The following is a 24967-nucleotide window of genomic DNA, read 5'->3' on the forward strand; positions in this document are numbered from 1 at the left end:
TATCGCACTAAATTTCTCTCCCTACACATTCAAATATTTGTGGATTCTTATGCACACACACTCCTACACACAGTCATTGCTTAGGCAAGCTACACACATTTTGTTCTTTTTATCTGTCTTCACACATCAATCCCTTTAGACTCTTAATACTTTTTCTTGCTGTTCTCCACAACCCCTCCAGTTTGTCAATACCTTTCCAGTAAAGAGATGGCAAAGAAATGAGTTCAGTCTTCTAGGTGTGATCACACCAGAACCAGTTCAGGGAGTATAACTTGATTCTCCATATTCTATTAGGTTTGTCATTTCCTTTCACTGGTCTTAGCTGTCACTTTTTAGTGTTTTTACCATTTTTTTTAATAAAAGAAAGGAAAACTGAAGGTAATAAAATGCTTGTGTATCAACTTGAGGCTCTTTACTATTTGCTATTCAAGGGAAAATTATAAAAATATTTATTTAACTATTTTGTAGTATCTAAAATTGGTCTTTGCTTTTTATCTTAACTTTGGGCTATATCATGCCACTGATATTTAAGATAAACTCTTAAAAATAAGTGGTGAACTACAGTCCTGTGTTTTTTAATGACTAAAATGGTCTTACTGAAAGCATTCTATTTTACTCTGGTAGGACAGACACTGTTTGTGATCTGAAAATTATCCTGCCTCACCCTCTCCAGTTATATCAAATGGGTGTGAGAGAGATCAATAAATACAGGCTATAAAGCCATCTCCAGAAAGGTTCTATACACCCTTAATGACCAGTACAGTCAATAGGCGCTAACCTGCATGGCATAGAACAGAACCATTATTTAGAAGCTACACATTACTCAGGAGAACCATATTCATCCTGTGGTGTTCATGTAAAATCTTTGACACTGGCCCTTAAACATTTTGCTTAATGTTACATGAGGCATAATGAACTGCCAAATCCTGAAGTCTTTACTCAGGCAAAACTACCATCAAAGGCAATGGAGGAATTTTGCCTCAGAAAATATAGTAGATTTGTTCACTCTATGTGGCAGAAACAAATTATAGAGGTTTGGTGGGAAATGTCCTACCATGCTCTATTCCCTTATCTCTCAAAGAGATCTCTAAGCTTTCAGTTACTTTTAAGCAAACCCTTTAATTTCAATAGGGATGCAACAATGTAACAGAGCAGAAGCTTACTCGATATTTTGGCTCACCTTCATAGACACATGTTTAATTCTACATTTTTCTTAATTTCTTTAGACCTAACATCCAGACTAAGACTTGTTATTTTGCATTTTTAAAGCAAATACATACAAAAGTAAAGGACCTTTTTCATTCCCCATGGCAAATAGTTGTTTTATTTCTGTCATAATTGGCCTCAGATATTGTAAGTTGTCATTCAAGCATAAAGATGTAAACCCATTGTTCATTTTAGATTAACAAATTCTACTTTCAAAAGCAGTGAGGGTTGTTGTAGGTCCATATGCTAATCTCACCATGTCATCCCAGTAGTTGTAGCAATGTAACACAATGTATATGGACTGGTGTTGTGCCTTCCCTGTATCTCAACAGGCTGCTGAGCAAACTGCCTATCCGGAGGATGTCCAATCAGGTCAATCCAGACAGGCTGTCACACTTATAATTCTTGACATCTGATTTGTGTCCATTTATTCTTTTACATAGAGACTGTCCAGTTTGACCAACGTACATGGCAGAGGGGCATTGCTGGCACATGATGGCATGTATCACATTGGTGGATGTGCAGGTGAACGAGCCTCTGATAGTGTGGCTGATGTTATTAGGCCCTATGATGGTGTCCCCTGAATAGATATGTTGGCACAGTTGGCAACGGGCTTTGTTGCAAGGATAGGTTCCTGGGTTAGTGGTTCTGTTGTGTGGTATGTGGTTGCTGGTGAGTATTTGCTTCAGGTTGGGGGGCTGTCTGTAGGCAAGGACTGGCCTGTCTCCCAAGATTTGTGAGAGTGTTGGGTCATCCTTCAGGATAGGTTGTAGATCCTTAATAATGCGTTGGAGGGGTTTTAGTTGGGGGCTGAAGGTGACGGCTAGTGGCGTTCTGTTATTTTCTTTGTTAGGCCTGTCCTGTTGTAGGTGACTTCTGGGAACTCTTCTGGCTCTATCAATCTGTTTCTTCACTTCCGCAGGTGGGTATTGTAGTTGTAAGAATGCTTGATAGAGATCTTGTAGGTGTTTGTCTCTGTCTGAGGGGTTGGAGCAAATGTGGTTGTATCGCAGAGCTTGGCTGTAGATGATAGATCGTGTGGTGTGGTCAGGGTGAAAGCTGGAGGCATGTAGGTAGGAATAGCGGTCAGTAGGTTTCCGGGTGGTGTTTATGTGACCATCGTTTATTAGCACTGTAGTGTCCAGGAAGTGGATCTCTTGTGTGGACTGGACCAGGCTGAGGTTGATGGTGGGATGGAAATTGTTGAAATCATGGTGGAATTCCTCAAGGGCTTCTTTTCCATGGGTCCAGATGATGAAGATGTCATCAATATAGCGCAAGTAGAGTAGGGGCTTTAGGGGACGAGAGCTGAGGAAGCGTTGTTCTAAGTCAGCCATAAAAATGTTGGCATACTGTGGGGCCATGCGGGTACCCATAGCAGTGCCGCTGATCTGAAGGTATACATTGTCCCCAAATGTAAAATAGTTATGGGTAAGGACAAAGTCACAAAGTTCAGCCACCAGGTTAGCCGTGACATTAATCGGGGATAACTTCAAATCCAGACTCCAGCGAGAAACTGTTGAATTGGAATTCATTTGCATATTGGTTACAATTAACTTAGGCTTGAATAGAGACTGGGTGTGGCTAAGTCATTATGCAAGGTAACCTATTTCCCCTTGTTTTTTCCTACCCCCCCCCCCCGACGTTCTTGTTAAACCCTGGATTTGTGCTGGAAATGGCCCACCTTGATTATCATACACATTGTAAGGAGAGTGGTCACTTTAGATAAGCTATTACCAGCAGGAGAGTGGGTTTGTGTGGGGGGGAGGGGGTGAAAAAACCTGGATTTGTGCTGGAAATGGCCCAACTTGATTATCATACACATTGTAAGGAGAGTGATCACTTTAGATAAGCTATTACCAGCAGGAGAGTGGGGTGGCGGGAGGTATTTTTTCATGCTTTGTGTGAATAAAAAGATCTTCTACACTTTCCACAGTATGCATCCGATGAAGTGAGCTGTAGCTCATGAAAGCTTATGCTCAAATAAATTGGTTAGTCTCTAAGGTGCCACAACTACTCCTTTTCTTTCTTCTTAAAAGAAGGATTTTATTTTTAAAAAAAGGTAAAAATCACCTCTGTAAAATCAGGATGGAAAATAACTTTACAGGGTAACAAAAGATTCAAAAACACAGCAGAACTTCCTCTAGGCTTAGTTTCAAAGCTACAAAAAACAGGAATAAACCTCCCTCCAGCAAAGGAAAAATTCACGAGCAGAACAAAAGATAATCTAACATGCCTTGCCTGGCTTTTACTTACAGTTTTTGTAATATGAGAGACTTTTAGAATGGTTTATAGGAGAAGGAGTTTTCTGACCTGATGCTTCTCTGCTTCCCAAGACAACACACAAAACAAAGCCTCCCACCCCCCAGGATTTGAGACTATCTTCTTTCCCCATTGGTCCTTTTGGTCAGGTGCCAACCAGGTTATTTGAGCTTCTTAACCCCTTACAGGTAAAGAGAAATTCTAGGCTACCCTTAGCTATATGGTTATGACAGCTACATTCTGCCTCAGCTGTGCATGCGTGGCTCCCATTCACCTTTTTGTGCATAACAGAGGGCAGAATTTGGCTTTGTAAGATAAGGATTCTAAGTCTTCAGCACAGCTCTTTTTGGAGACCCAATAAAAATTTCTCCTCATGAAACTACATAAAAATATTTGGCAAGTAACATAGGCTCCCCTTTTGAGAATGCTGGACCTGACTTCTCTATTGGTTTCCCTTCCATTGGCTTTCTGTGTTTACGGGGGTTGGTTGGTTGTTTGATTCCCTCCCCCTTTTATCTGTCAATTGTCTATATAAAATTGCTTTCCCCCTGTTCCTGTTTCTCTTGCTCTTTTAACTAGACACTGTCCCTGAAATATTATTTTTTATGTATTTATGTGCCTACTAGGGTCATCACTCTGAGACACTAATGGGAGATATTGAATCTGATAACAGACTGTCCCACACTGGGTCAGTAGGGACTGGCTGGCATTGCTGTGGAAATAGTGCACTTAACCCCCTTCATGAAAGAGGTTGAAATGTGCCCATTATAATCTAATTGTGTGCCTGGTGCACTGCAAGGTGCACAGTAGAAATGAGTGAAAATTTTCAAACAGTTTATTCACCAAAAAATACAGTTTTAGGTTGTCATGAATTCCTGTCAAGTTCACCAAAGTTTCAAGTGAACAAAAAAATTCAAAATGTTTTGGTAATGTCAAAATGGAACATTTCATGTCGACTCCAAAATGTTTGTTTAGATTTTCAGGTAGTTCGACAAAAGCAAAGGAAAGGATTCACAAAATGACTGGAGAAGTAAGAGGATTTTGCTTCCGCACTCATAATGTTTAGCCTGGGAGTTAGGGTACTCACCTGCTCTTTAGGAGACCCATGTTCAAGTCCTTTCTGCCTGATGGTAGAAGAAAGGATTTGAACTCATGTCTCCCATCTTGTAAAAGACTGCCCTAACATGAGGCTACAGGCTATGGTAGTATAGCCCTTTCACAGTCCTGCTCTCCAAGCTGTTCCACTTTTTATAACTAATTAAATAGCTCTTGGAACAGTGCATTGAATTTGGGTCTTGCACATCCTAAGTAAATGCCCTAACTACCAGACTGTAGAGTTATTCTCACTCTTTTCCTGGCCCAAGAATATTGTCAACATGAATGACAGAGCAAACACATACTACACTGAAATAGGTAGGGAACTATTTCACTAGAAGCTGAGGAGAGCAGGGATATAAAGAGGGGGCAGAAGGAAGCTCGCCTGCAGGTGTTCATTCTCTCACTCTGTCTCTGCCCACTCTGGTCAGGAAGTTCCCAGGCCCAAGCATCAGGAGGAGCTGGGAAAAGACAATACAGCTGTCTGCACTACTTACCAGAAACTTTACACCCTGGGGAAAGTTTGATTTTTACATAGTTGAAGCAAGACATCCATTTCCCTTCCTTCCCCCACCATTTTTGTTTAAAAAACAGGTAGAAGAACTCCCTGTTCCTGGGGCCAGAGTTGGGAAACACTTGAGCAGGGAGTATTTATGCCTAAAGTGTCAGGGTGCAATATTTTCTTTCTCTTTGTCCCTCTGCACCTCCCCCCCCTCTTCCTAGTATCTGTAGCTATGGTCAGGGCATGGATAAATTACAACCATACAAGTATAAAGAGTAATGCTCAAATTGCTGTAAATGTTTAGAAATATAAACTAATCTATTGCTAATTTAAGGCTTACAACACTTCATTTCCAAGCTTTTAAAACATTTGTAAAGATGTAGATTTTTGTAAAAAATGTCATGTTGGCGGGGGAGGGGCTGGGTTTGGGGGGTTTTGTTTGGTTGGTTGGTTTGGTGTTACTAGGACTCCAGAGAAACAAATTTTCAAACTTAATCTTTTTAAACATTTTTGTTTGTGAATAGGCAGCTGTATAGGCATTGCTGGCTGTTACATTGTTATGTAATTATGATGTAGTTTATATAAAAAACATGAAGCGTGAAGAACACATTTGACATTAATGCTGATGTAATCTCTTAACTAGTTTTCCATTCTAGTTCCATATATGTTAATACAATTATAAGTGTTATTGGCAAAAGAGCTATGTTGACATTGCAAAATAAATAATTATTGAATAAGTTAGGTACACTTTTGTATATCAGTGCAACTTTTCCACTTGGAAAAAATACCCTGGGAAGATAATATTTGCTGCATTTCTAAATAATTCCCATCAATGTACATTTACTATGTGGAAACCACATAAAAGTAAAAGGTCTGAGCAGTAAATCTTTAACAACAGAGATGAAGCAAGTTTTTAACTGAGAAAAGTGGTTATTAGTGTCTTAAAATTTCTCTCCCCTTGAGACCTAAGAGAAACAGAAGGAGCAATTACCAGGAACACATTGTTAAGTAATGCATTGTACAATTCCTTGACCTGCACCTCTCTAGTGACTGGTTCTACAGTTCTTACTCAGACTAACAGATTGACTCCCATGCCCTCAATAAGGACTGCAGGATCTAACCGTCAAAGAGACACCGTTACCTTGGAATGACAGGCCTAAAATGACACCCTACCCACTTTGCTTTGGTAGCATAAGAGCGCATGTCATGGTGACCTGTGTCGGCTCCATTCTTTCTAGTAGGCAGGGCAATGAAATGTACAAGAATCCTGCCCTTGGACTCTGGTAGCAGAGTGTGGAGTTATATGTACACTTCAGTATCCTGCCTGCTCACAATGACTTAGGCAGCTGGTAGAGCGGAGGGACGGCGTGATGAGCACAAGGGTGCGTATGTCATGCCAGTGAACACATACCTGCAGTAGCAAACAAAACCAGCACTTTAGTTTTGCTCTTGGCAGCCGGTAGTTGCCATTTTAACTATCTGCAATGCAATTTGGAAAACTGATACACTTTTTCTCAATGAGCTGTTAGATTTTTAAATGCGATTTTTTAAAGGCTGGTTTAAATCATGGACTTTATTCTTAAAGGGGCATTTAAAGTTAATTCTTTAAATCTATCCTATCTTAAACTTGAGTAGATCCATTTAAATGATGACAAAATGAGAGACTTGCTAAATAGTCTGGACAACAGCAATAGACTTTTGAATTAATTGCAAACAAAATACCATCTTTTTCACAAGCCCCATAAACAGTAAATAGAACTAATCAACATGGGGAAATAAAAAGGAATTCATCCAGATTTCCACATACACAGTGGAATAAAGTTTTGCCATAGAAATTTTCAAAATACAATAGGGACCTATTATTAATACAGTAAATGTCTAAATCCAGAGACATTGACCAATTAAATAAAAAAAATGTACAAAATTCTGGGGCACAATGGAAATTAATTAATAGCCGAAAGTGCTCAATATTTCAGAAACTATTAAAAACACACACTGTCCCTCATAAAACAAGTTTGTAAGTATTTCCTCAAGCACCTGAAGCAGCTACAGGAGTGTCTAACAACAGTAGTCTCATTTATTAGGAGGGAGACTTCTTCAGCTTCGTGCAGTTCTGAAAGTGCTCTAACTCCTACGAACCATTATTTTCTTTGTCGGTGTTTCAGAGAGATTTAAAATGCATAAAACCATATGCCTTCAGGTCTATATATATCACATTCAAACTGTCAGACCTCCGTAAAGGAAAAAACAATCTGGAAAACTGCACATTGGGGAAGAAACGCACAGCGTTGTCCAAGATTTCTAAGTCGCCTCCTTCAATTGAGGTCAGACAGTCTCCACACGTTACCCTTCCTACTATTTCAGTTTTCCTGAAAGGCCATCATACCTTTCTGTCTACTTCCTTAAATCAACCCATTGTAGAGAATGTTTTTTTAAAAATCCCTGAGAACTGCAATTTGTTTTTCTTGTCGGTGCTTGCCTCTGTCCTGTCGAACATTATCCTGAAAAAGATGCCCCTGTAGGGCAATGAAGCATGAAATCTCGCAGCTCCTTCACACAATAACAATATCCACATGGAAGACTAGCAACACCATGACAGGTTTCAGAGTAGCAGCCGTGTTAGTCTGTATCCGCGAAAAGGAGGACTTGTGGCACCTTAGAGACTAACCAATTTATTTGAGCAGAAGCTTTCCTGAGCTACCGATGAAGTGAGCTCTAGCTCACAAAAGCTTATGCTCAAATAAATTTGTTAGTCTCTATAGCAACACCATGTCACTAGATACAATTACACGTATTGGAAGTGTCAGTAAAAAATAGCTGGGGCTGGTTTCTCTTTCAGTGTATTCCTCTCTCTCTCACACCCCCACCCTAAAATCACCTGTACAGGGGAGAGGGGGAATAGCTGAATGTGGAAATTAGTCGTTTGTAGAATCATATATTAAATAAGACGGATCATGCAATACAAGCAAACTCGGATGGTTATTTTGCTTGGGTAAAAACAACAGGAACGGGCTCTAATTAACTAATAATTATAGTGTACACTTTCGAATGGAAATCCTCCAACAATGTCCCCTGGTCTATTCACACATCCTTAAATACTGCTGACAAGTATGATTTGCTTCAATGTTTCTTCCTTTCGTTGTATATATTCCCCACCCGCTCCAGATCTTAAAAATAAAAAACCCCAGAAAAGCAAAGAGCACTCTTCTAGAAAGCAATGGGGTAATGCGTTCTGATTTGAAGATTCACAAACCTCCTTCGGCATAGCTTCTCTTTAGAATGATTAAGTGCGTATGTGCTGGAACTTTATATTCCAAGGAAAACAAACTTTTATTTTTAATTAGAAAAACAGCTTATTGTTAAATGTTTTACTTTTGTTTTTAATTTGAAAAAGCACTTTGGTGTAACAGAACATTTCGCAATTACTCGGCCCTCTTTTCCTTTGCTTCATCCTTTGTAGTCTTCTTTTTAAGACGCTTGGAGGGATGCAGAAGACATAACTACATTTCTAGATTATCACTGGTGATAGTCTAAACTTTAACAAAAAAAAAAAGCAAACGACTGTTTTTTCAATCCGTTTATTCCATGGGATATTTTAGCCTAATGTTATCCTTATGCTTTAAAATAAATAGAGGTAAACAAACATAAAATCAAAATATCGATTTTGCCCTTCACCAATAACTTAGTTTAACGCCTGTATTCAGACTTTAGCGAATAGCCTGTGTATATTTGTTTAATCGCCAGTTAATTCTTTTAGCCTGATCAGTACAACTGCTCCAGCCTTCTTGGAATGCAAGATCGAAGCTCAACAAATCCTGGTCTTCTCTGCGGTTTCCCGTCTTATCACACAAGGACCGCCAAGGACCGATGTGCTTAAAAACTATCCGGATCACTTAGGACCCCTGAACAGATGAAAACCTACCGCTAGTAGGGAGCTGTTACAGTTCAGCAGGAGCTCGCCACACTCCGCAGCCCCGCTTCCCGCCCCGGCCTGCCCTGACACTGTGTAATTGGCGCCGGTTACATTTCAAAAGCCAGGATGACAAGTTTCAGATTTCTGTCCACACGGGGAGCCAGCCCAGCCCCGCCGCCGGGGGAGGATGGGGCTGCCTGAGACAGCTTAACTCGCCCGCCGAGCGGGCTCCACGCCCCTGAGCTTCAGCCACTTCTCTCTCTCCCCCTCATCACTTTCATCTGCTCCTTTCGGCTTCCCACTTCTCTTCCACCTCAACTCTTCTCTCCTCTTTTCCTCTCCCTCTCTTCTCGCCCTCAGAAAAAAGCAAGCCCCTTCCGCCCCTCCCCTCGGTTTGCCAGGCTGGGCATAAGGCTATTTCTGTTTTAAGCAGTTTTTCTTAAACTGACTCCGTGTGTCCAATCCAAAGCAGCCAGTTCTCGTGCCCCTGGGCTTCACGCAGGCAGCTTTCGGCTGTCAAACTGTCCACTGCAAAACTGACACAAAAGAGTTCAACCTGGCAGCGCTACAATCCCCAGCATGCTGAGTGACTCCCAGTTTGGACCAGATCTCCCCCCGAAGAGAAAACGGGACTCGAAAAAAATGACTGAAGAACAATAATCGGGGGGGGGGCGGAAGAAACAGTCACCAAACTTTTAAAATACGCTTGAAATTATTATGAAAAACAGATTTTTCCAATGGTGTATGTTGTAATAAATCTAGTCAAACCGCGTGCCCGGTATTAGCAAACCCCGTCTGTTGTAAATCCACCGCCTCACAGCCTCCTCCAAATCCTGTACAACACTTATTCCTTCCATCTTTGTCTCCCTAGTCCTTTAAAATGCCAGACACCGACAAACACATTGGTCACTCCAAGAGCAGCTACGGGCCATCTCAACTCACCACCTCCACTTCCAGGAAGGGAGGGGCAGGACAGGGGAGGCCCAGCCCAGACTGAAATCTCCCCAGAGATGAAATAATCCCCAACACCAGGATCGAGCTTCCCACAATAAAAATTCCTCAGCTCACAGCAGCCTAAAAGCAGCAAAGTCACACGGGTTCAGGCGGGACCCGTGACTGCATTTTTTAACCCTCCCTTCGAACTACCTGCAAAGGGAAAACACGAGATCCGTTTGCGATTTTGGGGTGCGTTAATCCAGCACCACGGGGTGAGGCGGATCATGCATCGGAACGGAAACACCGATGTGTGTGGGGAAGGGGGGGATCAAATCCCCCTTCTAGTGCGTACAGCCAAGGCGGGCTGTGCCAGTGACCCAAGAGAGCGGGGTCTGGGCGCTCTGGCTCTGGCCCAGGCCCAGGGGCGAGGCTAGCGCTCCGCTGCACTGAAGGAGGCGGCTAGGCGGGCAGCGCACCTGGAAAGAGCGAGACACTCTTAGAGGCTGGCTGCACGGAGCGGCCCGCCTCAGGTGGGGCACGTGCCCCAGCGCAGCCCCGGCCAGGCCGCCCAGGCCAGCACCGCCGCGCTCGCGGCACGCCGAGCTTTCCCACGCTCCGCGGCCGCCGGACCGCCCCCCAGCGCTCCAGCCTGGCCCGAGCCCGAACGGGGCGGGGCAAGGCCGTCACTCACGCGCTTTCTCCTCCAATGGGCGGCGGCCCCCGCCCGAAGGGGCGCGGCTTCGGCCGGCGGTGGGCGGGGTCCGGGCGCTTGAGGCTGAGCGGCGGCGTGGGAAAGCGCCTCAGAAGCTCCACGGGCTGCTGGCGCTGCAGGGAGCGCGCCGCGCCGCGCCGGGGGCCACGCGTCGGTTCGGTGCTCGCTCCCCGTCCGTGGCAGGGGCCGTGCCGCCGCCGCCGCCATGAAGCGGCCGTGCGAGGAAACGAGCTCCGACAGCGACATGGACGAGACCATAGACGTGGGGAGCGAGAATAATTACTCGGGGTGAGATCTGCGGCTAGGGGGGCTGCTGCACCCCCTGGCTAGGCGGGGTCCCCAGCACAGACGGGGTTTGAACCCTGTGGTTGAGTGGCTCTCAGCTCCCCAGGGCGAGGGGCTGGCACGGTGCAGCGCCTAGGCGCTCTGCGCTGGGGGGTGGGGGGTGGATGGTGGACGTCGGCCAATGCCCAGGCAGGCGGTGTCGCACACGTGGGGGCTTGTGAGCTGGCAGTTCCAGTGTCCCATTTCTCAGGGCTTGTCTTGGGGATTTTTTTTTTTTTGGTCTGTGGGGGAAAATGTTCTGGTGTGGAGCATCGCGGCCCCTGGAGCCAGCCTCTGGTCAGTAGGGAGGGGGGAGTTGCTGGGGAAAGATTGGGGTTGGGGATTGTAGCTGAAGTAAGAATTAAGAACCTTCCTGCGATCCCATGTTCGGAGCAGTTTGCTCACCTGAGCCCAAGCTGTCACACCCCTATAGGTGGATAGAAGGGGGGCGGAGGCCAAGAGAGGCTTCAGCTGACAATAAAGTTCAGTACATTCTTTTCACTACTTATCTAATTTTAAACACTTGAACAGTCCACCCTCTGAAAAATGAAATGATAAAAGGGCTAATATTGAATTATAGAAATTAAATCAACTCGCTGTGTTTGGTCCGCTGTTGTGTGTTTTGAGGAATGACCGTCACCATCTGATTAAGACGGTGGTATTCTGTTGTAAAGATCTGTTTCAGGATTATTATTTTTTTACAAGCTGAATGATCAGTACATGTGGAGTCATTTGACATTGGTAGCACATGATTTCATATGGACTTGGACTTAGTATCTCCATTTAAAAAAAGACTAGTCAAGTTCTGCTAGGAATTTTAGTGACCAGGCAGGTCAAGTTATAATTTAATCTAATCTGTATTCCCACAAATGTTTCCATGATTTATCTATAGCTGTATATCACCTGTGAGATCCAAAATCTTGGAAATAATTTTGAAACTTAAAAAAAAGAAAAATGCACTGTTTTAATTAATTAGTTACAATTACTTGTAAAGATTGGATTGAAAATATAACCGATATATCCTGAAAAGTGATCCGTATAAGTAGTCTCAAATACCTCAGTACCTATAGAAAACTACTTTTGGAAAGTGATTATTCCAGTCACTGAGAGAACACTACAAGCACGCTCTTGCTGTCTCTCTTCCTGTGTAAAATGAGGATGAAGTTTCCCAGAGTTTGAAGAGACAGGGCTGGATTTGAAGGTTTGCAGAGACAGGGCTGGATTTGAAAGTTGAAAGATATTGCCAATTTTGAGAAGCAGGTCCCAGAGTCCATTTGTGTCTGCAGATATGTGAAAAATCTCTCTTTATGTATCTTTGAAAGATCATAATGGTTTCTGTTCACTGGTGACAGAATGAAATGTCTAACATTTGGTGGTGGTGGCGGCAGATTTAAAAACAAACGTTTTAAACTGTTTTTTTTCTGGAGCTGGACAAAGCAATGGAATTAGGACATATTTCTATTTATGTAGGTGGCAATTGGATCCTGCTGCGATAGGCACCAATGTGAGAATCTCGACAGAGACAGTCTGTGGTTTTATAGCTGGTATATTAAAGCATCTTTCATCACAAGTGTTAGCCAAGTATATGAATTTAGCATGTTTTCTTTATTGAATTTTTTTGACTGACTGTTATATACATGAATTTGTCATGGTGGAAGCCAAATCAACTGAGCTGGTACCATGATGTCTTTGGGAGGGATACTTGTAACAAAGTTAGCTGCCAACCAGTTCAAACACTATGTTAGGGTAGGGAGAAAGTGAAACCTCGGTAAGAAGGAAAGACTTAACCGCGCCGTACAAAGCACCTCTTCCAAACATGAAGAACAACAAAGAAATAGCTGTGAATATTTAATGTCGTGATAACTAGGTATTTATAAGACAATAATGTCATGTAATGCAACACCTGACATACCTTTACTATTTCACAGGCAAAGTAGTGGTTCTGTGATTCGATCAAATTCCCCAACAACAACATCTCAGATTATGGCCAGAAAAAAAAGAAGAGGGGTATGGAATTTCTTTAATTTCCCATGTAATATTTGCATGTGTGCTCTGATTTTTGTCCTTCATGGTTTTATAAACTCGTTTTTGTTTTGTTTTTTGGGGATAGATTATAGAGAAAAGGCGCCGTGATCGTATAAATAACAGTTTATCTGAATTGAGGCGGCTTGTGCCAACTGCCTTTGAAAAACAAGTAAGCTTTTCTTTTTTTTTTATACCTGTATCTCATCTGGCAGTGTTGGTTTTCTTATAAAGCTCATTAAAATAATATTGTATGTGTCCTGATCTGGCACAAAGCAGGCATTTCAATAAAATGCTTTGTTGTGGCAAAACTATTAAAAACAGAATCCACCATAAAGCTGAAAAACATTTCCATTCTTTGGCTTGTTTTTCCCTAAAGGGTCACAGTGTTTATGTTGTCTCTGTTCTTTCAATGATTTCCAGTAGTGGTTTTGTTAAATATGTGCTTTATTCCATATACTTTTAAAAAATTGTGTGCTAGTTACCCGTCTGTCTAACTCTTCTAACAAAATCCCCCTTTCCCACCTCTTTAAATAGCTTTCTTATAAACAAAATTCACAAATCCAGAATAATGTAATCAGTCCTGTTTCCTAAAAAGTAAACCGATTGCCTAGGTTACTCAGTTTTTAAATATCTAGTTAGTAGCTGTATATTAGATTGATTGGACGGTCCTGCTCCTGATGAAGTCAAAGAGATTTTCAAAGGCTTTCAATGGGAAAGTCTTCAATCGAAAGATTCCCCTTGACTTCAGTAGGCTATGGGTCAGGTCCTTAGGTTTTATCTGTATTGAACTTCCCAGCTAACAACAACTTACTTGTTTTGATAATTTCATGCAACGTCAACATCCATAAAACCCCAATATTCAGTAAAACAGAAATGCTAGGGCATATTAGAATAAAACCAAAACTCAAAATATGGCAAAAGTAATTCTTAATTTAAACCAGCGTGCTTCAATAAGAAGTGAACAACTAAAATTTAAGAACAAAGCTCTTAGTAATTTAAATACATTTTTTTTAAAAAAAGCAAACAATGAGCCAAATCCTGCAAGGTGCCGACTACTCTCAACTCCCATTGATTTCTGTGGAAGTTGAGTGCTTAGCTACTCCCAGGATTGGGCCTCATACTATTTCTGAACTGAACAAAGCTAACATTTAAGGAACCGTGCACTTGTGCTACCTGCAATATGCCTTTAATAGCTCCTAGTCAGAACAGTGCTATTTCATAGACTCTGGCAACATGGCATGACCAAGGCATTTTCAGCTAGGCAAAACAGGCAAGAGATGACAATTGTTTGTCCCATTTCATTGTTTACCTCTTGAAAACCACAAACATTATAAAACAAGTCCTATAAAGTCCTTGGAAATTACCCAGCAACATGCAGTTTTGAGCTATTAGTCACTCTCTCATCGAGATGGCTTGTATTCTGTCTATGGAAAAGATTAAGACTGAGAAAAGTACAGGATATAATTCCATATAAAATTCTAACAAACAATAGTCACAAATTCACCAAATTTTGGTATACTGAGATGTTGAGCATATTAACTTAGTAAAAAATATTAATAAGTGGAAAAAGTAGCATGTAGTGGGTTCTTAAAGTTTTCCCATGATATATCGTCCACAAAACATGAGTTTTTAATATTCTTCTTGATGTTCAGATCACTGAAATTGCCAGAATTGTAAAGGGTCATTAGTCTTAGTTTAACAACAACAACAACAAAATCAAAATCTCTGTTCTTTGGAGATTCAGTTGTGCAGTTTTGTAGGTCATATAACTTAGTTATAGAGAAATATACTTCTGACTTCATTTCCACCATACAACCTCAGTGAAATCAGTGCATTTTTTTTATACCTACTGAAGTCGGTGAGCTTGCATGGATATAACTGAGAGAAGAATTGGCTCACGTGGCCAGATTCTCAGGTGGCATAAATCAACATAGCTCTGCTGATTTATGCCAGTTGAGGATCTGGCCCATAATATTTAAAAGAGAGGGTGGATCTTTGGGCAACCTCCAGATGTGTAAGGAAATGCTAATAGCCACAAGAATATTCATAAATTTATCTACAAACAAAATTAATTATCTCAGTATTGTAGAACTTAAATTTTATATTTTTCCAATATTTATGAACCAGCATAACCAAGTTTCATGGACACAGCAAATTGTGCTCTCTGTTAACAGTGATGGTCTTTCCTGGTCCTGTAAACAAGGCCTCTTCCTAACCCAGAAAAATGTGGACAGTGTATGTGTATACACAGAAATGACCATGTGTCAATAAAGGATGAGAATAGAATTTCTGTCATCCAAATGACTGATCAAAAAATTGTTGGGTCATCTTAAAAAAAAAAAAAAAAAAAAAAAAGTCCCTGTACAATTCCTGGATTCTCTTTTGTATGTGTACACAGTGACACCTACTGGTAAAAGCGGAAAACAATGCTGTGTTAGGGTCCTGTCAATAATTGCACATTACTTGCCATTTGTTATATTTCCATGCCTCTGTGGGAACAAATCTCTGAAGAGCCACCTACTTAATCCATTGCACAACAGTGTAATATCTGACATGTCCACACTGACTTCTAGTCCACAGATACATTAGGCTATACCTTTCATAAGGCAAATCGCCTTGTCAGGCAATTTTATTATTTATGCATCTTTAATAATCCCTTCTGTTGCATAAATAGACTGTGAACTCCTAAACTGTTAATTTTTTTGTAGTATCGCTATTTCTTTACTAATGTGTTAGACACATACACATTGCTAGACGTGATATGGTATTTGTCTTTAAATAAAGTCTGGGATGCAGATGCTCAGTGAAAGGATTAAGCTGAGAATGTTCTAATGGTAGGGAAAATTGAAACCATAAGACTGAACTCAATGGAAAGTATACCAAATTAAAGCTTACAGTACTTGTAAGCCTTTATTTATTTGAGCCTCTTATCTCAAAGGGATCTGCAAAATTAGAAAAAGCAGAAATACTGCAAATGACAGTGGATCATCTGAAGATGCTCCAGGCAACAGGAGGTAAAGGTAAGGAGTTGACTCTTTTTTTCCTAATATTTGGGGAAATCTTATCAAACAGTCCTTTGACGAGCCATGATAGGCGATTCCAGATTAAAGGAGTGGAAATCAATGCTAATGTCAGGACTGAACTCGTGGGAAAGAACTGCTGGGACAAAAGAAGCACTTGACCCTGGGCTTGTGTTTGCTTTCATAACACTGTGGGAGTAAAGGCTTCATTCACAGGCAGCCCAGTCAGAGATTTGTTTGGGGTTTCCAAAGAGCACTGAAATCTGCACAGGGAGACAAAACAAATACACAAACATCCAAATATAAACAGGAGGTTTGTGGCAACAATTGTGCAGCACAAAACCAATGTTAAAACTCACTATACAGCAGCTATACCAAAGGAAGTGGATCCAGAGGAACTTTCGTTATTGTTTATATATATATTTTTGTTCTGAAAGACTATTTTAAATGCAAGATTAGACTGTCTCATTCACCAGACCAAAATCTAATCTTGTTACGTGCACCTCTGGGTATCAGACGATAGACAGATAATGCATATTTAGACTCAGACTCTTATGCAGGAAGTAACACACGGCAGGGTGTTCAGTTATTCCTCATTAGCCAGCACTGCAATGATGTTGAAGCTGGGAAGTAAGAAACGGGAAATGGCAATTTCCAACAATTTATAACTCCGCTCAACCTTAACATAATTTTGGGTATGTTTTCACTGCATAGTTAACCCAGGTGATCTGCACCCAGATCTGAACTCCTGAGCAGCCCCTCCTGAGTTACTGTGTCCCCATGTGTGTTGCTAGGACTTCTGGGGGCACAGCCTATGGTTATCTGTGTTTCTTTAAGTAAGCCCTGAGTTGCTCTGAGTCTTTCCTTGTGAATTGTGGGAGAACTTGTCTATTCTTCTGGGCACAATGGGAATTGTGGGAAGGCATTGGAGAACTATCAGTACTTGAGTGATTTAGCCTGTGTATTTGCTGCGCAGTGGGTGGGTTACCAGACCGAGTGAAAGGCTCACGTGGGTTTTAGCGTACAGCCACAGACAAGCCAACTAGCCCAGGTTGGAAGCACCACGAAAGGAGGGGGCGGGGGGTTATGTGTGGACAGGAAAGGGGTCTGAAGCAACTTCAGAATAAAAGCCCAGGTTGACTCAGCAGTGAAGTCATACCCTTCATGAGATAATAAAAGGCCCTGAGGACTGCCTGAAATACTCTGACTCGAATTCAGATATATCAGGGGTTCTTAAACTGGGTGTCGGGACCCCGCTGGGGGTCATGAGGTTATTACATGGGGGATTGCGAGCTGTCAACCTCCACCCCAAATCCCGCTTTGCCTCCAGCATTTATAATGGTGTTAAATATATAAAGGGGGGGTTGCACTCAGAGACTTGCTATATGAAAGGGGTCACCAGTAAAAAAGTTTGAGAGCCACTGAGATATATAGCGAAAAACTACCCTGCTTTGAACTGAAAGTGACTGACAATGGGATACCATGCTGGTATAATGCTGAATGGGCATTACTGCCATAGGGCATTATTTCCCACTGGCAGCTACTTTCACTCTGAAGGGCAATAGTTTTCTCAATAAACAAATTCTGTTGCCTATAAATTGAGTTTGATGATAAACTCTTTGGGAAGGAGAATGTCATTTCCTCTGTGTTTAGAAAGTGACTACCATGTTTTGGGCACCTAATAAGATACCCATTTAATTCTTTCCCTCCATCCAATGTGCTGTAGATTCAGCTATCATTTGCTGAAGTGCCTCAGAGGTCAGATGACCATAGTGCCTACATAGTATTTCTTTAAATAAGTGATTACAACATTTTATATAAAGCATTTTTTATTCAAAACCTTTTTATGCAGAAGCAATGACAAGCTGTTTTTAGTTTGCTGTTAAATAACACATGTCATGAAGCCATTATGAATTTACTTAGCAGAGTTTGTAAAGACTGTCTCCAAACTGTCACGTGGTAGATTTTAAGAACTATTTTATAAATGCCAGCATAGGGGAGAAAAGGCAGGATATTATATACAAGCCCTTTAATCTTCAACCCTTACTTTGTGCGTATGTGCGTGAGACACACACACACACACCGAGACTCTGGGTCAATGTTACCATGGAAAAGCTTGCTGTGGAATTTCAGTTTCCCACAATACAAGATGAGAGGCATCATAAAGCTTTTTGAAGAACCTCAAACACTGATGGTCTTAATTTTTCTCCATTGTAATATTTGGTTGCAAAAACAACTGTAGTATATTACATTACCAGAGATAATCGCACACACAATTTACAAAGCAAACTTTCCTCCCACCAAATCTCAGACCATAAATAGGAGATACAGATATTTAGCCAGGATCATGCTAGCTGACTCATAGCTAAGATAGGCTAGGAAATCATCTGATACTCAGTGCCTCTTTTACCTTTCCTTTCAGGTTATTTTGATGCTCACACTCTGGCCATGGATTTCATGAGCATTGGATTCCGAGAATGTTTAACTGAAGTTGCAAGATATCTGAGCTCAGTGGAAGGTCTGGACACATCTGATCCGTTAAGAGTTAGACTTGTGTCTCATCTCAGCTCTTGTGCATCTCAAAGGGAAGCTGCTGCAATGACCTCATCCATGGTTCATCACCATCATCCCTTGCATCCTCACCACTGGACAGCAGCATTTCACCATCTCCCTGCCACTTTGCTACAGCAGAATGGACTTCATTCCTCTGACACCACTCCTTGTAGACTTTCAACAGCGTCAGAAGTTCCTCCTCATGGCTCTGCTCTTCTCACGGCCACCTTTGCCCATGCTGACTCCGCACTCAGAGTGCCCTCTGCTGGCAGTGTTGCTCCCTGTGTCCCACCTCTTTCTACCTCTCTTCTCTCGCTCTCTGCCACTGTACACGCTGCTGCTGCGGCTGCTCAGAGCTTCCCTCTGTCTTTTGCTGGAGCATTCCCAATGCTTCCACCTAGTGCAGCTGCAGCAGTGGCAGCTGCAACAGCAATCAGCCCACCATTATGTGTATCGGCAGCTTCCAGTCCTCAGCAAACTAGTAGTGGTGGAAATAGTAAACCCTACCGACCCTGGGGGACTGAAGTTGGAGCTTTTTAAGACACACACACACACACACACACAGACACACAAGCCTTCTTTGGACTTCATGCCGTAGTAACTCAATGTCTTTCCTGTTCAGTCAGATTGAAGGTCTGTATCCACGCAAACAGCCTTATAGATGCCTGCAAGCCAATCAAGGAACAGTAAAGCTATTCTAGTGTCAGACTTCAAAAAGGGCATATAGCAGTATTGGGTATATTTTTCTTTGTTTTGCTTAAGACCCCTTGGTGAGCAACAGCGGTGTTCAGAAACATCATACCCCATATGACCATTTAAAAGTTTACTGGGAAATACGTAGACTCTAGACCCAATAATCCTCTAGCCATGCATCATTATTTGGCAGACAGATGGGGGATAGCACATCTAAATTTCTCCTGAGGCTGGACAGAAAGTTTGAGTTTCATAAGTGCCTGACATACATACGCGTTTTTCTAAAGCAAATCACACTGCAAAAGTATGAAATAAAGAGATTGGGGGGAGCAGGAAGGGGAGGATCCTGCATTAAGCTACAGACATTTTGATACACTTCCAGGAAAGAGTGAACTCTACACCAACAGGTTTATTTAGCCAAAAGGATTACTGAGAAAGAATGTTCAGCTTGACAGGCCTAGTTTTATCTCACCTAGTTGACTTTCTTTGTACAGACTTGCCAAATGGTGACATCTAGCATAGCACTGGTAAAAGCAATTATCTTATCAGCGCTTGGATTGATGAACATTTCAGCACTGTCTGTGAGCCTTGAGGCACTTTGTGTTGTTTTTTTTAAATGGCTTAGACTATGGTGCTTGCTTGTCTCTTTACAAGCAATGAATTTATAGTGCACACAGAAGTAGCTGCCTACTAAAACCATGCACAAGTCAAGACAGTTGATCCATGCCAATACAAGAGACTCAATTTTGTGAAGAGTTCAGATTAACTTATTTAGTTGCATTTGGACATTTATTTTTATCAGCCTCCTGATTCCGTGCAAGATCTCTGCTCTTTTCACTGTCAACTTCTGGAGGTAACGATTTCTCTGGGTCTGAATGAAGTTACTGTGGGGGTGTTATTTTAAACTGGCTTTTTACATGCCAACATTGTAAATGTGGGTTTGATTCCAAACCAAAATGAATGTACTAAAGGCGTATCAGTAAATTATTTTGTCAGTACCCAGACAACTAGTGCTGCATTAAAGGTTTTGCTTTCTTTTTTTATTACAGTGACTTAAAATAGCCTAATATTTTAATACATTGACTCAAGAACTAGAGATTTTATGAGAAAATAAAACACAGCATGTATTATTATGCACTTGATTTCTCTGCTGTGTGGAGAAAGCAATAAACATGGAGAATGTTAAACATTATGCAAAATATACTTTAAAATATTTGTTTTTAAAATACTGTACCTAGTTGCTTTTTTGTGCATTACTTTGTTAACCTTTTTCTATGCAAAAGTCTTTACATATCACTAATTAAACGAAGTCCTTTTTGACTGCGTTTTATAGATGATTTGTTGCAGTTGTTTTTGCTTGCCTTTGGGAAGTGGAAAGCCTAAATGGACTTGAAGTTCAGTGTCTACCTCTGATAACAAGCATCCATAAGTTGCTGTTTTTGTTTTGACCTCTTTGCTCATTCTAAAAGCACATCTGGTATGTAGTGTGCTTAAAATGGGAATGGAAAAATAATCCTACCACTGAAACAGTGTTGTTTTCAGCCTTGTAAACTGGCTCAGTGTCGGTTAACAGTAAACCTTACAATATGAACCAGTCCCGTCCACTTCCCCCCCCCCCACACACACACACACCTTACCCCCAGCAACAAATGGATATAAACTGGCCACCAGGAAGTTTAGTCTTGAAATTAGATGAAGGTTTCTAACCATCAGAGGAGTGAAGTTGGAATAGCCTTCCAAGGGAAGCAGTAGGGGCAAAAGATCTATCTGGTTTTAAGATTAAACTCGATAAGTTTATGGAGGAGATGGTATGATGGGATAACATGGTTTTGGTAATTAAATATTCATGGTAAATAGGCCAAATGGCCTGTGATGGGATATTAGATGGGGTGGGATCTGAGTTACCCAGGAAAGAATTTTCTGTAGTATCTGACTGGTGAATCTTGCCCATATGCTCAGGGTTTAGCTGATCGCTATATTTGGGGTCGGGAAGGAATTTTCCTCCAGGGCAGATTGGAAGAGGCCCTGGAGGTTTTTCACCTTCCTCTGTAGCATGGGGCATGGGTCACTTGCTGGAGGATTCTCTGCTCCTTGAAGTCTTTAAACCACGATTTGAGGACTTCAGTAGCTCAGACATAGGTGAGAGGTTTTTCGCAGGAGTGGGTGGGTGACATTCTGTGGCCTGCGTTGTGCAGGAGGTCAGACTAGATGATCATAATGGTTCCTTCTGACCTTAGTATCTATGAATCTATAAAACAACAAGAAACAGCTGTGGGTTGCAGATGTCTCTTTCGTTAAAACACTAAGGACGTGGTATTACTTGCAATGAATGGCCAGGTACTAAACCCAGGAGATCCTCGAACATGTTAATAGAGCATGTTGTTTTTCCACTACTTTCCAGTTTTCCGTTCGCAGAGCCTCATGGATTTGCAGATCCCCATGGATTAGTAAAGTAGTCACTGACCTGAGTTTGCTGTACCTAGCATTTAATCTCAAATCAAGAAGATAATATAACTTCTATAGTACATTTAATCTCATGAGCTAAAAGCACTTAATCAACATTAAGCCACAACATCCCTGTGAAGTGGAGAAAGTATTATGATGCCCACCTTACAGATGGGAAGATTGAGGCACAGAGACATGACATGCCCCAGGGCAAACAGCCTGAGGCAGTATCAGAGTCTGAACTACAACCCCTACACCTTGAGTCGCTGTGCCTGATGCTTGGTCCAAGCAGTAAAAACCACTTCCAATCTTAAAGAGAATAAACTAGCCTATTGTGCAGATTTTTGTTTGCTTGGACAGTAGAATATTAAAGAATGAACAAAGGGTGGTTGAGACATTTTATCTCTGACATGTAATAACATACTGGATGTTCTTGCAAGGTCTGCTGTTTGAGGAGGGAATCAGATTTTTCTGTATGGAAACACAAGCACTGTTCTAAGTATGTTTTTACTAATGGAACAAGTTCCGTTCCTGTACCTTGAATTTTTCCTCTAACTTAAGTAAACTTAGGCCAACTTGCAAGGAGGGGGAAGGCTGCATCTTTTCTGCATAGAAGAGCACAGATTGCAGCATCTCGCTCTTGTCTTTAATGCAGAAACTATTAGACTTGCCAGTCAAACCATGTGGGACATGAAGTATTCCTCAAGTCACACCAGCATACTAAAAATGAGAGCAGCCAGTGTTTTCATTTGCCCCGGGGCTTCATTTTGGTTCCCCTATCACCACCACTTTGTGCCTCCAAATCATAGACAAGAATACATAATTCTGAATCAGAAGTACTTCCTTTTCTATATTTTAAGAAATTGAGTTTTAAATTTTAGTTATGAATATTTTAAAAATAAACTGAGCACAGGCAGCATATTTACCTTAACTTCAGAAATAAAACAGTGTGGGTTTGTGAGCTCATGGGAAGTGCCAATTTCACGGTGTTTAAATCCTCTTTTTTGATCCATGCAACAGAAATGTTACAGGCAGTGGTAGTTCAAAGTTCTCAACTGTGCCATGACAGCACTGCTGTGAAGTCCCCTAGGCCACCCCATCCATATAAGCTGAGCCGGCTGCAAGATTTGCAGCTGGTACGCTTTCAATCCACGCCAAGGGCACAACTGTACAAGCTCGTGCTCCATACTCTTCATTTCCTCACCCTCATGTCCTACCCTGATACCAAGTGGTGGGACCTAATGACACCCGTTGAGGGTGGGGAACCCTGGTGGACCAGCCTGTATTCCACCTTAGTCCCACGGCCTGCCAGGGATATTGGTAGGCGGCTCCTTCATGGAGCCATGAGCATGGGCATGTACTTGGCGCAGTTCACCTCTGTCCTGAAACCTGTCCCTTCTGGCATGAGGGAGACCGTAACGCACTTTTATCTGGAGGGCGTGAGGTTATAGCCCCTATTCTGGCTGCTCCTAGATCTTTTATTACGTTTTTGGCTGCACTTCTCTCCTCATCTTCTCATTCACGCACACCCCATCCATGGCCCCACAAAGTCACAGGACTGCCTCATCAACTGCCTCCTGGCAAGGCCATAGTGGCCATCTATAACACCAGGGAGAGGATGTTGGCTGAGGGGGTTCTTTGTGACTGGAGCCTATTTCTGGTCCTCACTCTGTTCACGCATCTCGGCAGAGTTCCTCTGGGCAGCATCCATTGGCTCCCTTGACACTTTTTGAGGAGCAGTGGGCGCTGTCCGGGCTTCTCTGCTCAGTGTCCCCTTTAGGTTCTCTTGTTTTGACCTTCACACCCGTCCTTGTGTTTTTTTGTTGTCCCCTGTAATCAGTTGAGTTCCTGGGCTCAGTGGATCCTCCCCAAAGGCTGGGGGCGGATCCTTTAGCTGTGAGAGGGTTTATGCCCACCCACTTCCCCTGGAATTTTCAGTAGGACTTACTGTGAAAGCTGACTTGGAAGGACCAACTCTGGGGATGAGACAGTAGCTCAGTCTTCCTGCCCATTTAGTTTTTGGCCTCTCTGCTTAGAATGCTAACAAAGGTGCCATCTGTAGTGATATGACATAGACATTTGCCCAGTGAGAACTGAAATTAAATCTATCATATTTTATGGACACTGCTGAATAGCCAGCAGACAGTAATGATTTCCAGGATTTGATGACTTTGGCTTCATTCATACTAATAAGTTAAAGATGAAAGAGTCTATATATCTATTACATTTAAAAAATACACTAAAAGAAATCTATTTGGATTGCAAAATAAAGCACGCAAAAGCTAGAAAATGCCAGATTTATGATTATCTGTGTAACCTAACTCTGCCCTTTTGCGCATCCATTCTGTGTACTGCATGAGGCAGTAGTCCTGTGGAAAAAACAGAATGTGCTCATGTAATCAGAGACTGTATCATAACACATAATACAAGGGGGATGATTAAGGTTGTATGGTCAAGTGTCTTGCTTTTCTTAATTTTCCAGTGCTTAACGTTGCAACCTTAATGTTCATTTAAGATGGAAGGGGGGATTGTATGCAATTTCCTAAGATGTTTCTTAAAAGAAAAAAGATTAAAAAAAAAAAGGGGTACTTTTTGTACAGCTGTAGCCTCCCCCTGTCATTCCTCATCAGCCTGAACCCATACCACTTGAGCTGTATAACTAATTACATTAACTGCCAGCAAGAGAAAGCTATTCTCCCACTGAAGGGAGATGAACTGCTGGGGCCATGGACTAGATCAAGTGATGAAATTAGGGGGAACTTGGCCTATCTCCCCATCCCCACCCCCTGGGAGTCAAGGGAACTCCTTCCTTACGTAGTGTCCCAGATGCTGGAGCCCTGTGCTGGGCAGGTATAGTCAGAAGGAGTTGTGCCTGGCCCAGTTGCAGCTACATCTGTTCCAGACATTCTCAGTTCAGTGCACGTTGCTGCTGCTTTATTCAATGTTTTATTCATTTTGCTGTTCAATGATTATTTTACCAGTCTGACAATGTTTTCCTGCAGAACACAAGTAACAGAAGAGAAATGGGAATTTTAAACATTTTGTCTCAGCCAAACATGAACAAAATTTCCTGAAATAAATGAAGGTCATGTCTTTAGCCCAGGACTTTGTCCCTGCCAAATTTCAGAGGACTTCTGCAAAAACCTTCTGTGTTACATTTTCTCTCTCTCAAAAAAGTTGCAAGTGCATTTTATAAGGTAAAGTGTTAAGAAAACTAAATATAGGGGTTGTTATTTATTTCCTGTATAAAATTACTCGTCCCCTGAACTATCCACTCCCAT

At 41.9% G+C, this 24967-nt stretch overlaps 2 protein-coding genes across 2 annotated transcripts; one reads left to right on the forward strand and one right to left on the reverse strand.

Annotated features, from left to right (window-relative positions):
- Nucleotides 1-1349: 1349 nt before the first annotated feature.
- Nucleotides 1350-3531, reverse strand: LOC311517694 (uncharacterized protein). The gene is made up of 2 exons (XM_084622751.1): nucleotides 3463-3531; nucleotides 1350-2722 (listed from the first exon to the last, which is right to left on the reverse strand). The coding sequence occupies exon 2, from the start codon at nucleotides 2580-2582 to the stop codon at nucleotides 1575-1577; it is 1008 nt and encodes a 335-aa protein (XP_084478877.1). The 5' UTR covers nucleotides 2583-2722; nucleotides 3463-3531; the 3' UTR covers nucleotides 1350-1574.
- A 7179-nt stretch (nucleotides 3532-10710) lies between these two features.
- Nucleotides 10711-20478, forward strand: HEY2 (hes related family bHLH transcription factor with YRPW motif 2). Its single transcript, XM_084624349.1, has 5 exons — nucleotides 10711-10914; nucleotides 12879-12957; nucleotides 13061-13144; nucleotides 15914-15995; nucleotides 18418-20478. Exons 1-5 carry the CDS (start codon nucleotides 10832-10834, stop codon nucleotides 19086-19088), a joined length of 999 nt encoding a protein of 332 aa, XP_084480475.1. The 5' UTR covers nucleotides 10711-10831; the 3' UTR covers nucleotides 19089-20478.
- Nucleotides 20479-24967: the final 4489 nt, after the last annotated feature.

The sequence above is a fragment of the Lepidochelys olivacea genome, assembly GCF_965140295.1.
Source record: "Lepidochelys olivacea isolate rLepOli2 genome assembly, chromosome: 3".
NCBI classification, from domain to species: Eukaryota; Metazoa; Chordata; order Testudines; family Cheloniidae; genus Lepidochelys; species Lepidochelys olivacea.

Bases quoted from the DNA above. Each gene is read 5' to 3' on its own strand.
- LOC311517694 (XM_084622751.1), bottom strand. From the start codon at position 2,582: ATGGGTACCCGCATGGCCCCACAGTATGCCAACATTTTTATGGCTGAC.
- HEY2 (XM_084624349.1), top strand. From the start codon at position 10,832: ATGAAGCGGCCGTGCGAGGAAACGAGCTCCGACAGCGACATGGACGAG. The intron at 13,145-15,913 runs GTAAGCTTTTCT...CTTATCTCAAAG, and splicing joins CAACTGCCTTTGAAAAACAA to GGATCTGCAAAATTAGAAAA. The intron at 15,996-18,417 runs GTAAGGAGTTGA...CTTTCCTTTCAG, and splicing joins CCAGGCAACAGGAGGTAAAG to GTTATTTTGATGCTCACACT.